Genomic DNA, 16105 nt, shown 5'->3' with positions numbered 1-16105 from the left:
ACTATTCAAAAATAAATTATATTAAAACTGGCTCTATAACATTTCACTAATAGATTGACCTTATTAAAGGAATAAAAAAATTTGAAATATTATAATAGAAAAATCTATTTTTGCATTCTATATTGTAAAATGATACTGTACTTTTTGATGAATTTTAAGAGTACTTCCAAGATGGAATTTCATTTTAGGAATGGACCTCCTGTAACTGACTATTATGGCCTAAGATTAAATTTCATTTTTTTTAAAGTAAGTTTATATGTCTCCTCCATGAAAACTTTGTGATTTCTACATCTTATTCCTTCATTTACTAGTTTCTACATTAAAGGATCAGTTGGAAGACTTAAAGAAAGTAAGTCAGAATTCACAGCTTGCTAATGAGAAGCTGGCACAATTACAAAAGCAGGTACGTTTTTGGAATGTGGTTTATTAAAATATTATTATTAATAAGTTTGATTGTATTTTAGTAAAAATCTACTTTCTTGCTCTTTTTTTTTTTTAATAGCTGGAAGAAGCCAATGACTTACTTAGGACAGAATCAGACACAGCTGTAAGATTAAGGAAAAGTCACACAGAGATGAGCAAGTCAATTAGTCAGCTAGAGTCCCTGAACAGAGAATTGCAAGAGAGAAATAGAATTCTAGAGAATTCCAAGTCACAAACGGATAAGGAGTATTACCAGCTGCAAGCTGCATTGGAAGCTGAACGAAGAGACAGAGGTCATGATTCTGAGATGATTGGAGACCTTCAAGGTAATTTTTTTTTTTTTTTACTGTGGTAAAATTTATGTAATAAAATTTACCATTTATCCATTTTTAAGTGTATGGTTCAGTTGCATAAAGTACTTTCATATTGTTGTGCAATCATTATGACTATCCATCTGCATAACTTTTTTTAAAATTTTTAAAAAATATATTTTATTGATTCTTTACAGAGAGGAAGGGAGAGGGATAGAGAGTTAGAAACATCGATGAGAGAGAGACATCGATCAGCTGCCTCCTGCACACCCTCTACTGGGGATGTGCCCGCAACCAAGGTACATGCCCTTGACCGAAATCGAACCTGGGACCCCCCAGTCCGCAGGCGGACGCTCTATCCACTGAGCCAAACCAGTCAGGGCTGCATAACTTCTTTCATCCCAAACTAAAACTCTATACCCTTTAAACAGTAGCTCCCCATTATTCACTCCTCCTAGTTGCTAGTAAACACCAACCCACTTTATGTCTCTATGAGTTTAACTATCATAAAAGTGAAATTATACAGTATTTGTCCTTTTGTGTCTGTCGTGTTCCACTTAGTGTAATGACTTCAAGATTCATCCATGTTTAGCATGTTTCAGAATTTCCTTCCTTTGTAAGGCTGAATCATATTCCACTGTATGTATATAAGACATTTTACTTATCAATAGAAGGTAATTTTCTAAATTTTTTAATTGTAATTGTGCTTCAAAGCATAAAATTTACCATCTCAATCCTTTTTAAGTGTAATATATTTTTTATCATGTTGCCCTCATAAAGAAAATGACTTTGGTGAAACCAGAAATAGTTAAGCATTTTTCTTTTTTCAGGATAATGCCTACCTCTGTATCACATTGTAATTTCCTTACTCTCATGGGCATGCCTGTGAGGTAGATAATATGGATATTTCCAATTTTACAGCTAGATTACTGAAAACATCATTTTAAAACATGCCTGATTCACAAAAGTCTTACTCAAAGTGGGACTAATCCAGACTGAGAGGATTATTACTATTAAAACCTGGGAATTCCTTATGCATTGTTGGTAGAAATAGAAACTCAATTGCAGAAAAAGAATCCCATTACAAATGAAGATTAGGTACTTGGGAAGGTTAGAACTAGAAATATCATCAGTCTTTATGAGTTAAAAAAAAAATTGAGTATAACAGTGAATAAAGGAACATTTTCATAATGCTATTAAAATTTAGTTTGTTTTGCCGAAACCGGTTTGGCTCAGTGGATAGAGCGTCGGCCTATGGACTGAAGGGTCCCGGGTTCGATTCCGGTCAAGGGCATGTACCTTGGTTGCGGGCACATCCCCAGTGGGAGGTGTGCAGGAGGCAGCTGATCGATGTTTCTCTCTCATTGATGTTTCTAGCTCTCTATCCCTCTTCCTTCCTCTCTGTAAAGTATCAATAAAATATATTAAAAAAAAATTTAGTTTGTTTTAAAAAAAATTGCCTGGTTCTACCCACTTCTCATATATTTTTCAATTTTCTATTCCTATTAGCAACAGCATCTATATTACTTAATCAAATAGATATGCATGGAAGTTGCTAGATCTCCCAGGGAAAAATTGGGGGTGGGGTAGTCCATTTTAACCTTAGTCACAGGATGGGAACATAGTTTGGGGTCTCATGGGGTTTGATGATTAGCTATAATTCTGTGGAGAGAGGTCAGGGTCAATTTTTGTGACTGGAAATGGAAATTAAGACCTCCCATTGGTTCTTAGCTGAGGAGTGTTGTGCAATCTTATTTCTCAGGCTTAAAATAGATCTAAATATAATCAAGAAAGTAACTTCATATGTATTAGAAAAGCCTCATTTAAATTGCTTTTCTAGGCCTTTTTTTATATAGCCTTACTGTTTGAAAGTCACTAAATCATTTCATTGGCCTTTGTTATCGATAAACCAAGGAGAATAAAATAGGTGACCCCCTATAAATTCTAAAATTCTTTAAGTCTGTGATCTTTCAGATATGACTGAGCTTTGAAGTGTTTACCTTAGAAGAAGAGACCATCATGCATGTGTTCATCAACAATGGTTTTAATTGAATCTATTTTCTAGATATTAGTGATATTAAGGAAAATTCATAACATGGTTTATTGAGGTTTATCTTTTTTCTATGCTTACTTTGAGGTTTAATTTTTTAATTTAAATGAATCAAAGCTGGCATGCATCAAAAAATGCACACAACTTATATGACCCTCAACATACATAAAAAGATGCATTTTGACCCTGGCTGGGTAGCTCAGTTGGTTAGAGTGTCATCCTGCTACTGCCAAAGTTGCGTGTTTGATCCCTGGTCAGGGCACATACAAGAATCAACCAATGAATGCATAAATAAGTGGCACAACAAATCTCTCTCTCTCTCTCTCTCTCTCTCTCTCTCTCTCTGTCTCTCCCTTCCTCCCTTTCTCCCTCCCTTCCTCTCCCTCTCCCTCTCTCCCTTTCCCTCTCCCTTTCACTCTCTAAAAAAATCAATAAATAAAAATTATTTTTTAAAAGATGCATTTTAGTTTAAAAAAACACAATTTTTACATTAATCTTTCATGGTCTTTAAGAAATTTCAGGTCCCTCAGATATAAATTTCTCATAGTTTAGGACACTGGTCTTCTGGCAGAGTCAAGATTATTTCCTAGTTCAGTGTCCTTTATGTACATTGGTAGACATGTATGGGAAATGACTTCCCAAATATAATTGGATAGTAAATATTTTAGGTTTTGTGGGCCATATATGATCTCTGTTATATATTTTTCTTTTTCACTTTTTACAACCCTTTAAAAATGAAAAAAAAAAAGTTTTAGCTTCATGTCTGTAGAGAGACTACGGGTCTGAAGTTTGCCAACACCTGGACCAGTGTACAGATAAGGCTGTTGTTATAGACAAAATTAGTTTCCAAAAGTCAGGCCATATAGGCTTAAATAAAACGAATAGACAAAAAACAAAATGTCATGGAGGAATGAAATCTTTAACTCAAATGAAAGCTCTTCATGTAGTAAGTTTATTTGTGAATCTTCAGATTAAAATGCAAAAAGACAAATTTTTTCAATTAACCATTTTAAAAAGTCTTTTTAAAAATCCTCTTGTTTAGCCCTAGCCAGTGTGGCTCAGTTGGCTGTAGCGTCAATCATGCACTGGAAAGTCATGGGTTTGATCCCAGTCAACCCAGGTGGGGTGCGTACTGGAGTCAATCGATGTATCTTTCTCATATCGATGTCTCTCTCTCTCTGTCTCTCTGTCTTTCTCTCTCTCTGTCTCTCTCTCTCTCTCTTTCTCTTTCTCTCTCTCTTCTTCCTTCTCTAAAATCAATAATGAATAAATAATTTTTTAAAAATTCTATTGTTTAGTTGGTTGTTTCTTTCACTTTTTATGTTGGAAATTTCAGTCGTATACCATAGGAGAATATATAATGACCCTAGGTACCCATTATTCAGTTTCAGAAATCTTCATCTAGCAGCCAGTCGTGTTTTATTTATACCCCCACCTCCCTTTCCCAATCATCTGACACTAAATTTATTTTGAAGCAAATTGCGGGTGACTCATTGTTTAATTTGTAAATATTTTACTATCTTTTAAAGATAAAGGATTCTTAAAAGAAAACCAAAAACAAACATGACCACAATATCATTATCAAACCTGGGGGAAAAGTTGGTAATTATTTAATATTGTAATATCTAGTATTGTAACATCTAGTCAGTGCTCAGATTCTTCCTTTTTATTAAGCCATTCATTTAATGATGGACATTGAGTTATTTCCTGTAGTCCCATTATTTGTTGTTGTTTTTGTATTTTACTTGAATTAGGCTCTAATTAAGATCACATTGCATTTATAATATGTCCCTTAAGTTTTTTTTAAATCTATTGGTTCCCCCTCCATTTTTTGTTGTTTGTAGTTGCTATTGGTTGAAGAAAACAGTTTGTTTTTTTTTCTGTTAATTATCTCCCATTCTGAATTTTGCTGATTCCATCCATTAACATGTTGCTCTGGTCCTTGTAGTACTTTAAACTGAACTGGTATGTCTGGAGCTTGATCTATTTCAGGTAGGACTTTGGCAAGAATACTTTTAAGACCTATTATTTATGTGCCAAGAGGCACATAAAGTCTGACTGTCTCTTTTAGTGATGTTACACGCCATTGGTGATCATTGCTTAGATACTTTTGTTTCTTTAGGAGTTTGCAGTGCTGATGATCTGTTTTTAGCACTCTTCATTCCTTCATTAACTCAAATACTACTAAAAACACTTTTTCAAGTATATATCTTGAGGTACAGCTTATAAAAAAAGACAAGTTAAATACTTGATTTTTTATTATTTTTCCAAATGGTAAGTTATTTCCTCAGCATACTCCAAAGGTAACCAGTGACATTTTAAAATATACTATTTTTGAACTTACAAATTTTAATATATTTAAATGTGTTAGCTCACTATAATATTCTTATTGATGTTCATTTGTGGCTAATGGGAATCTTCAATTTTATACAGTGTCTAGTAGTCCTGGATAGCATCTTTTCTTTTTGGTATGCATAATATATTTTCCAGGATCATTTTCTATTCTACATTTGTAATTGCTCATTTTCAATGAAGCCTAGTTCGTTTTGTAGCATATGGCATTCAGAGACTGTAACCTAGATGCTGTGGGTACTGACTGCTATTGCATTGATAAATGTTTGTAGGGATTTTTAATGAAGAAAGGTAGGAAATACTTATTTTCCATTGTAATTGCTAATTTCTTAATTCATTGTATTGTGATTAAAAACTATTACATTCCCGAGGGCCACAATGGGTTCTTAAACTGGACCGGAGGGCTGGAACAAAAGCATGGATGGAGTGTTTGTATGAACTAATATAAATTCAAAGTAAAGGAGCGGAGGGGAGAGCAAGAGAACCGGATAGAACAGCCGGATCCGGCCCGCGGGCCGTAGTTTGCCCACGGCTGTTCTAACAGCTTATGTTTTATGTACTTTTTTTATTGAGGTGAAATTCATATAACAAAAAATTAACCATTTAAAAGTGTACAATTCAGTGGTATTTAGTATATTCACAGTGTTGTGCAATCACCTCCTCTGTTTAGTTTCAAATATTTTCATTATTCTAAAAGAATACCTTGTACGCATTAAGCTGTCCCTCCCTAAATCCCCCTCCACTAGCTCTTGGCAACCAATCTCCTTTCTTTCTCTGACTTGACTTGTTCTGAATATTTCACATAAATGACAGCATACAGTATGTGACCTTTTGTGTTGGGCTTCTTTCACTTGGCACATTTTTAAGATTTATCCATGTTGTAGCATGTAATCAGTACTTCATTTATGGCTGAGTAATATTCTGTTGTATGTCTATACCATATTTTGTTAAGCCATTCACCTATTGATGGACATTGAGTTATTTCCTCCTTTTCTCTATTGTGAATAACACTGCTGTGAACATTTGTGTACAAGGATTTCTTGTATCTGGTTTCAAATCTTTTCGTTATATACTATATCTAGTAGTAGAATTGCTCAGTCATGTGGTGGTTCTATGTTTAACTTTTGAGGAACTTCCAATCTTTTGAAAGAAACTGGCAGGTGTTTCTTTCTCCTACATGAACATACTCCTACATGCACATATGCCATTGTGTGTGTGAGAGAGAGAGCGAGAATAAAATTTGTTTCATTGCTCTCTAGCAGATAAGCATTATCAGGTGCCAAATATTTAATATTCATTTGTTCATTAAAAATTACTTCAGAAACACTAAAACATAGGAAGCAGGTAGAGTGAAAACTTGAAGTACAGCAAGTTAAACACTGAACTTCTAAAGAAGTACAAAATTTTTCTTGTCCTTCAGGGTGCCTTATCCATTCCCTGCCAAATCCTAGACCACTTTGAATAACAAAGTAAGAAATTAGATTCTAGCTTTTGAACTAGACCATGTGATTATGTTTGTTCAATTCTACATGTATTAAATTTGTGTTGGTTAAATACTTACGTTTTAAAAGCCTTAAAGGCCCTAGCTGGTTTGGCTCAGTGGATAGAGCGTCAGCCTGCAGACCGAAAGGTCCCAGGTTCGATTCCAGTCAAGGGCACATACCCAGGTTGCGGGCTCCAGTAGAGGGCATGCAGGAGGCAGCCAATCAATGATTGTCTTTCTCTCTCTCTCTCTCTCTCTCTCTCTCTCTCTCTCTCTCTCTCTCTCTCCCTCTCCCTTCCTCTCTGCAATCAATAAAAATATATTATAAATAAATAAATAAATAAATAAATGCCTAAAAGGCATAAAGCATGTTATGAGGAGACTATTAAGTATGAGTTGCTACCATTGTATGGCATGAACCTTAAGTGCATTAAAACTAAGCTTTGTTAGAATGCTTGAATTCCTTAAAACATAGTTTTCTATAAAAATTGAGTTTGGCTCCATTAAGTTTAAGAGTAAAAGTAAACACTTTCAGAATGTCTGGCACATAAAAACCACTTAAATACTTGCCCTAATTAAAGTGTCTCACTCTTAATATGGTAGAAAGAGCGCTGAATACAAACTCAGATCTGATTTCTGGACCAAGCTAAGGTTCATCTCTTTGACCATTTATGAAGTAAAGAATATGTACTAGATGATTTCCAATTAGAATTAACAGTTTTTTATTATTGTACTAGAGGCCCGGAGCACAAAATTCATGCACGGGGAGGGGGGTGTCCCTCAGCCCAGCCTGCACCCTCTCCAATCTGGGACCCCTCGTGATGTCTGACTGCCCATTTAGGCCCAATCCCAGTGGTGGGATCGGGCCTAAACAGGCAGTCAGACATCCCTCTCACAATCTAGGACTGCTGGCTCCCAACTGCTCACCTGCCTGCCTGCCTGATTGCCCCTAACCGCTTCTGCCTGCCAGCCTGATCACCCCCTAACCACTCCCCTGCCAGCCTGATTGATGCCTGACTGCTCCCCTGCTTCCCCAATTGCCCCTAACTGTCCTCCCCTGCCAGCCTGGTCATCCCTAACTGCCCTCCCTTGCCAGCCTGGTCCTCCCTAACTGCCCTCCCTTGCCAGCCTGGTCCTCCCTAACTGCCCTCGCCTGCTGGCCCAATTGCCCCAAACTGCCCTCCCCTGCCGGCCTGGTCATCCCTAACTGCCCTCCCTTGCCAGCCTGGTCCTCCCTAACTGCCCTCCCTTGCCAGCCTGGTCCTCCCTAACTGCCCTCGCCTGCTGGCCCAATTGCCCCAAACTGCCCTCCCCTGCCAGCCTGGTCACCCCTAACTGCCCTCCCCTGCTGGCCTGGTCGCCCCCAAGTGCCCGCCCCTGCTGGCCTGGTCGCCCCCTAACTGCCCTCCCTTGCCAGCCTGGTCCTCCCTAACTGCCCTCGCCTGCTGGCCCAATTGCCCCAAACTGCCCTCCCCTGCCGGCCTGGTCACTCCTAACTGCCCTCCCCTGCTGGCCTGGTCTCCCCCAACTGCCCTCCCCTGCAGGCCTGGTTCCCCCCAACTGCCCTCCGCTTCAGGCCTGATCTCCCCCAACTGCCCTCCTCTACCGGCCCGGTCACCCCTAACTGCCCTCGCCTGCAGGCCTGATCCCCCCCAACTGCCCTTCCTTGCAGGCCTGGTTCCTCCCAACTGCCCTCCCCTGCTGGCCTGATTGCCCACAACTGCCCTCCCCTGCCGGCTATCTTGTGGCGGCCATCTTGTGTGTTGGAGTGACCATCAATTTGCATATTACCTCTTTATTATATAGGATATTGTAGTTACTGTATATACTACCAAGGTAACAATTTAGTCTAATCAGGAAATTTAAAACTTTTTTATCTTAATGGTCATGCTGAACAAAAAGACTTGTTTTAATGACTATGTGACTTGAACTTTTTTCTCGTTTGATAGCTCGAATTACATCTTTACAAGAGGAGGTGAAGCATCTCAAACATAATGTTGAAAGAGTAGAAGAAGAAAGAAAAGATGCTCAAGACATGCTTAATCATTCAGAAAAGGTAAATGATTAAATGTTACCAATTATGAGAGTACTGGGTATCAAATACTATAAGGTGATTATATAAAATAGCATTTATTCCTAATGTTTATATATTATGTTTCTAAAAGTTTTCTGGTTGATCAGTTGGTTGTGGAGAGTGGGGGGTATATGTCTTGATTAGAGCTTTTATTGTGTTATTTTTGTTTTTACTCTTGAAGAGTATTAGTTGTTTGGTATTATCTTGTCACAAATTGCTTTGGTTTGGAAATACTTTTTCATATTGAAGGGTTTTTTTCCTTTTTTTTTTTGTACACGGTTATAATGAAGGTGCTGAACCTTATTAATAGCCTTATGAAGAAGGAAAACAAAGGGTCAGTATATAGCCCATGTATGCTTTTTCCATTTTGTTGGTAGAAGTTAGCAAAATAGAAAATGCACAAAGTGATTGGCCTTTACATGTAGAATTTTCTTAGTCAAAAATGTCATTGGTTATCCTCTGCCCTACCTTGCAAAAAAAAAAAAAAAAGAAAAGGATTAAATAGATAATATGCAGATTTAGCACTCACATTTTTGATGCCTTGCTGTAAACATGTGGTTTTAGTAGATCCTCAGCTAAATGAGAAAATCTACCAGTTATCTTGTCCTTCGTACATGTTTTGTGACACTCACAATAGTTTTTTCATGTCTAAGCCTGGTATAAATGAGAAATAAGATGAAAAAGGAAGAGTAGAAGAAGCACCCAAACAGAAATGAAATAAATTTTGACTTGTTCTTTCATCAAAACAACATAAATCTAGGTAAAGATACAAATGTACATGGAGGTAATTTAAATGTTTTAAAAAAAGTAATAGCAAAATTTTTTTTATGAATTGAAGAATTGTCCTATTTATCTCTGATCCTAGCAATTCACCCTTCTAATATAAACACCGTCACAACTTTGCTCTGCCATCAGCCATGGCTAATGATTCAAATAAGAAGTTGTGAGTAAGGAAAGGTGATGTTTTTATTTTAATTTTATGTGCTTATTGTGATTTAAAAAGTAAGACATTATAGCCCGGCCGGTGTGGCTCAGTGGATGAGCATTGACCCATGAACCAGAAGGTCAGGGTTTGATTCCCTGTCAGGGCACTTGCTCAGGTTTCTAGCTCAATCCCCAGTAGGGGGTGTGCAGGAGGCAGCAAATCAATGATTCTCTCTCATCATTGATGTTTCTATCTCTCTCTCTCTGAAATCAATAAAAACATTTTTTTAAAAAGTAAGACATAATAGGTAATATACAAGAACTATACAAGAAAGTATAAAAAATACACTTTAAGAAATACGTTGTCCCATTTCAGACCAGTTGATTCATATATTATTTCTTGTGGGATATTAATAATGTAAGATTTAATGTGTCTTTTGAACAGTGTATTATATGACTCTCATTTTACAGGAAAAGAATAATTTAGAGATAGATTTAAACTATAAGCTGAAATCCTTACAACAACGGTTAGAACAAGAGGTAAATGAACATAAAGTAACCAAAGCTCGTTTAACCGACAAACATCAGTCTATTGAAGAGGCAAAATCTGTTGCAATGTACGGTAAGTGTCAATTTTAATGTTTTCTGCATGATATGTTTTAATAATAGAGTAGTACAACTTATTAAAAATTATAAATAATGATCTAGGAAGAGGATAGTTATCTCCCCTTTTTTGGATACCTTCCATTTTTTAAAAATACAATTTCATCTTCTAGTTTCCTCACTCTGCCACCCTGTACTACCCTCTACTCCCTATAAAATAGAGTGGGATCAATGTTTTTTTCTAGTTTTTCAGTTCTTTAGTTTTTTACCAATTTATTTTGGAACTTATTGTCTGTTAATTCATCTGCTTTCTTGCTTTGTACCCTCGATTTTCTCATTTCTTTGTAATTCCACTGTATTAGGCCTCTAAACATAACCCAAGATCAGACCAACTGGCCACTTTTTTACTTCATATAGTTCTTCAGATGAGTGTTAGCCCAATGCATTATCTCCAATCATTTGAACTGTCTTTTTTTAAAAAAAAAAAAATATATATATATATATATATATATTATTGATTTTTACATAGAGGAAGGGAGAGGGATAGAGAATTAGAAACATCGATCAGCTGCCTCCTGCACACCCCCTCCTGGGGATGTGCCCACAACCAAGGTACATGCCCTTGACCGGAATCGAACCTGGGACTCCTCAGTCCGCAGGCCGACGCTCTATCCACTGAGCCAAACCGGTTAGGGCTGAACTGTCTTTTTTTTAATATAGCACTCATCAGTTCCTTCTTCCAGACTGATTTCTTTTATCGAGCTTCCTTTGCCATTTCTTTATTATTCCACTGTTAGGTGAACTTTTCTCCTATTTCAAAAAGAAGTCATGAAAGCATAGGTGTGAATTCTCCAAAATCTAGTTCTCTTACTTAATCAGCCTATTCTATCTGTTTACACATCTTCAGTATCTTCCCTCTCATCTTAGAGGGTGAACCTCTTTCTATCCTGGCTGATAGTGCTCTAGCTGTACTCAGATACCGTCTCTTCTTATCTCATTTTAACTTATTACAGTAGGTCCCCCCTTATCCATGGTTTCACTTTCTGCCATTTCAGTTACCTGTAATTATCTGAAGTCCAAAAATATTAAGTGGAAAATTATAGAAATAAACAATTCATAAGTTTTAAATTGCATGTTGTTCTGAGTATCATGATGAAGTTTCTCAGTGTCCTGCTTCATTCCTCCAGGACTCTTTATCCAGCGTGTCCATGTTGTCCCCCACCTGTAAGTCACTTAAGTAGCCTTATTTGTCATCGGATCCACTGTTGCAGTAGCTTGTGTTCAAGTAACCCTTATTTTACTTAATTAATGGCCCCAAAACACAAGAGTAGTGATGCTGGCAATTCAGATATGCCAAAGAGCAGCCATAAAGTGCTTGTTACATACTGTCAGAAACTCAATGGTAGCCTAATGCTGTATCACAATTCTTATGTCGTTCACCTCACTTCATTTCATAACATAGGCATTTTACATTTCACATCATCACAAGAAAAAGGATGAATACAGTACAGTAAGATATTTTGAGAGAGACAGGTCATGATCACCTAACTTTTTTTTTTTACAGTATATTGTTATAAAATAACATTTGGTACTAACTGCAGTTTCATGAATCCACTAGGGGTTTGGAGTGTGTCCATGTGGGTAAGGGATGACTACTGTATCCTTTTTTCTCTTGTTTATCCTCTATCTTTTCTCCTCCACTGAATCCTTTATTGTTATAAACAGCTACAAGTCTCTCTCTCTCTCCCCTCATTAAAAAATAAAAATAAAAATAAAGACAGCCCTTGCAGCAACTGGTGATCTTCTCAGTTGCCACTGTTTTATTAACCTCTTTATAGCCAAACTTCTTAAAAAAAAAAAAAAAAAGAATCTTCCTTTTCTTCACTTTCTACTCACTTCATAATCTACTACAATCTGCAAGTGTCGCTTAGCACCTTAAATTTAGTTCAAGGGAAACTTAAGATATTATCTGTCGCCAAAACCGGTTTGACTCAGTGGATAGAGCATCGGCCTGCGGACTGAAAGGTCCCAGGTTCGATTCCGGTCAAGGGCACATCCCCAGTGGGAGGTGTGCAGGAGGCAGCTGATCGATGTTTCTCTCTCATCGATGTTTCTAACTCTCTATCCCTCTCCCTTCCTCTCTGTAAAAAATCAATAAAAAAAAAAATATTAAAAAAAAAAAAAGATATTATCTGTCAAGCCTGTTCTTTTTTCTTTTTTTTTTCAAACCTGTTCTTATCCCCTATTCTTACTATCCTGGTTAATGGTTATATAGTTTTTATGAGCCCAGGCTTGAAATCAGACAAGTCTGTTTTTAGCCAGTCCATGACAAATTAAAAAATTAAATGAGAAACAGGCATGTAAAAATGTCTAGACATAGAAAACTTTCAATAAACGAGAGATACTGTTATGGTTAAGGAGGGTGATGGTTTTTAATATGCAGGAGGCTAAGTCAGAAATCTAGTAATCATTCAGGATTTCTGCTTCCAAATGGTATATACAATGTAGTCCTTCTTTCATATTCGCTTTTAGTTTGTGATTAGATAATCAGTTTGCTTGATCTGTTACAATAGACATTTACTTTTTACTCTGCCAAGAGTCATTATACCCATCAATCTGTTCTTCTTACTTAGGTCAGAATGATCTTTTTAAAAATCAAATCTTGCCTGGCTGGTGTGACTCAGTAATTGAGCATCTACCTATGAACCAGGAAGTCATGGTTCAATTCCCAATCAGGGCACATACGTGGGTTGCGGGCTTGATCCCCAGTGTGGGACATGCAGGAGGCAGCTGATCAATGATTCTCTCTCATCATTGATGTATCTCTCTTTCTCCCTTTACCTTCCTCTCTGAAATCAATGAAAATATATTAAAAATAAATAAATAAATAAAATTCAAGTCGTATTGTGTTAGTCTTTCTTAAAATCCTTTCATGGCTTTTCATTCCTCATAAAGTACATGAAAATTCCTCATGACATACAGAATCTTTGAGTTGGCACTTAACCTATCTTTATAATCTTAGTGCTCTGCACTTTCTTATGTGTACCCCATTTTTCAGCTATATTGAACTACTTTTATTTCTTTCACATACGTTAATTCATTACTGCCTACTATAGGCCAAGCACACTGAAAATAAGACTTAGGAGAACTCTTCCTCTTAGAGAGATCATATTCTGATGGTAGAAATAAGCAAATAAAATAGGTACTGATTTAATCATTAATGTGAAAATACACACAGTGTGATGAGGTTTCAAGGAAAGGCCTCTCTAAGCTAATGATATTTGAGGTAAAAAATGAAAGTCAAAATGAATCAGACATTTTAAGAGTGGAAGTATGTTCCAGGCAAAATTGATTATAAGTTCAATACTCTTATTCTAAGAATGGTAAGAAGCCATTGAAGTGTTGTAAGCTGTGCTGAGATGTATAATTTATGTTTTTAAAAGACCACCCCTGCCCTGCCTGAGTGGCTCAGTTGGTTGGAGTATCGTCCAGTACACCAAAAAAAGTTGTGGGTATGCCCTGGCTGGTGTGGCTCAGCTGGTTGGGTGTCGTCTCATGCACCAAAGGTTGCTGGTTTGATTCCCTGATTCAGGACACATGTCCAGGTCATAGGCTTGATCCCCGGTAGGGGGCATGCAGGAGGTAGCTAATCGATGCGATACTTTCACATCGATGTTTCTCTCTCTCTCTCTCTTTCTCTCCCTTCCTCATTCTCTAAAAATCAATAAAACTATTCTTTAAAATAAAAGAAAGTTTTGGGTTCAATTCCTGGTCAGGTTCAAAACCTAAGTTGCAGGTTCAATCCCCAGTTGGGACGTGAGTGGGAGGCAACCAATTAATGTTTCTTTCTCACATCAATAGTTCATTTCCCTCTCCCTCCATCTCTCCCTCAGGCCTTCCGGAACTTCCTCTCTCTCTAAAATCAAGAAACTTATCTTCAGGTGAGGATTGAAAAAATAAAATAAAATAAAACTGCCCCTGCTGCTATGTGAGGAATGCTTTTGAGAGAGATAACAGCTTACAAAGGGAGGTCAGCTAGAAGGCTGCACAGTGTAGGCATTAGTGGTAGTAAAGCTGAAAAGAATTGGAGATGCAGAGGACCAGACTTTGTGATAAATTGAATGGAAAGAGGAAAAAGAAGGAATCAAGGAAGACTTGGGCCTTTAATATTAATAGCTGGATAGATGTTAACATATTTCGACACTGAAATGATTGATAGAGACGGGACAAAAATAATGGTGTCTATTTTAGATATGTTAACTTTGAAAAGCGTGTTTGTTATCTAGGTGGATATGTCAAATAGTCAATCCTATATAATAAAAGCCTAATATGCTAAGTGTCCGGTCGACCATTCAACCAATCAAAGCATAATATGCTAATGAAGTGCTAAGGCCGCTCAAACCGCTCGCTATGACGTACACTGACCACCAGGGGGCATACAGTTGACCGGTAGGTTAGCTTGCTGCTGGGGTCCGGCCAATTGGGACTGAGTGAGACGGAATAGGCATGCCCTGGAGCCCTCCCGCAGTCCCTTCCCAGGCTGGCCAACATCCTGCGTCCCTCCCTGGCCAGCCAGCCCCAATTGGAACTGGGCAAAGATGGGGCTGGACATGCCCTGGAGCCCTCCCACAGTCCCTCCCTAGCCCCAGTTATGCATCAGTGGGGTCCCTCGGCCTAGCCTGCACCCTCTAGCAATCTGGGACCCCTCAGGATGTTCAGAGAGCCGGTTTTCTGCCTGATCCCCGCAGACCAGGCCGAGGGACCCCACTTGTGCATGAATTCATGCACCAGGCTCTAGTTGGTATATAAAGTCTGTAACTCAGGGGAGAGTATAAATTCAGGAGTCATATGAAGAACCTGATGAAATCAGCCTCGGGAAGAATAAGGTAGGAAAAGAAGAATCATAATGAAGCCCGTAGTAATCTAAATTTTGGAGATCGAGTAGAAGAAGAGAAACCAACAGAGGAAACTGAGAGAGAGAGAGCAGCCAGAGGGGGTAACAGGAAAATCGAGAGTAAGTTATTAGAAGTTTAAAGAGTAAAGCACTGGACAAATGAGGAAATGGTTCAATATATTGAATTCTGTTAAGGTCAGTGAAGATGAAAACATGGATATTGTGTGTCTTCTGAATTTTGCAAGATGGATGTTATTGGTTAACGTACGTAGAGCAGTTTCAGTGAAATGGTGGCGATAGAAGCCAAATTGGAAAGAGATAAATATAATAGGTAAGGCACTGGATATAGTAAGTGTAGACAACTCTTTCAAAAGTTTGGCTGTGAACAGAAATGGGGGTGGTAGTTGAAGAGGGATGTGAGATCAGTAGAGGGTATTTAAGGAGATAGTAATTTAGTTTATTATGTTGATGGGAGTGATTCATTTGGTAAGAAGAAATTGTTGAGGCAGCAAAGAGAGAAAGTAATTGAAGGAACAAAGTCCAGAACTGAAGTGGATGGATTTATGTTTGATTAGAGAGATGGGAATAAGAGGTGATGATTGTATTGGTGCAGCTAAGTTTGTAGGATTGAGAGGAAAGATGAGGAAGTTTCATTCTAATGGTTTCATTTTTCACTTAGAGTGCAGTCTCTTGAGAGTGGGAAAGCATACTGAATAAGTTTGAATACTATTGGTACAATTTACTAATTGCAAGACCATGGAAAAGTTAACCTCTTAGAACCTTAGTTACCATTATCTCAAAAAATGAACCTCAGTGTATGCTAATATCTTCTGATAAAAATTAAAATAGGTGTTATACTACCATGGAATTTAGTTTATCTGAGTTGCATACATTAGAATTCCTATCATAGCCTAAGTATCTTTAAGCTTTTTTGGAACAATGCAAGATACAGATTAATAACCACAACCTGTTTTTCTGAACTACCCTCCGT

General features: G+C 37.6%; 1 protein-coding gene across 7 annotated transcripts in view; it reads left to right on the top strand.

Annotated features, from left to right (window-relative positions):
- Nucleotides 1–16105, top strand: part of ROCK1 (Rho associated coiled-coil containing protein kinase 1) — a 144409-nt gene that overhangs the window by 82950 nt on the left and 45354 nt on the right. For 4 of the 7 annotated variants that reach the window (XR_013961522.1, XM_080686179.1, XM_080686178.1 and 1 more), the window contains 5 exons: nt 312–403; nt 503–749; nt 8569–8675; nt 10089–10239; nt 14114–14161. Coding sequence is in view for 5 of the 7 variants with exons in the window: in XM_080686179.1 (XP_080542305.1) it covers nt 312–403; nt 503–749; nt 8569–8675; nt 10089–10239; nt 14114–14161 (645 nt within the window). In the remaining 2 variants the exon portion in view is untranslated. The remainder of the gene's footprint in view (nt 1–311; nt 404–502; nt 750–8568; nt 8676–10088; nt 10240–14113; nt 14162–16105) is intronic. The other 3 variants (XR_013961521.1, XM_080686181.1, XM_080686180.1) reach the window with 1 other exon arrangement.

Source organism: Plecotus auritus (genome assembly GCF_963455305.1).
Source record: "Plecotus auritus genome assembly, chromosome: 8".
Classification (NCBI taxonomy): Eukaryota; Metazoa; Chordata; class Mammalia; order Chiroptera; family Vespertilionidae; genus Plecotus; species Plecotus auritus.
Note: the sequence above shows the minus strand (reverse complement) of the source record. Positions and strands in the feature narration are given on the sequence as shown.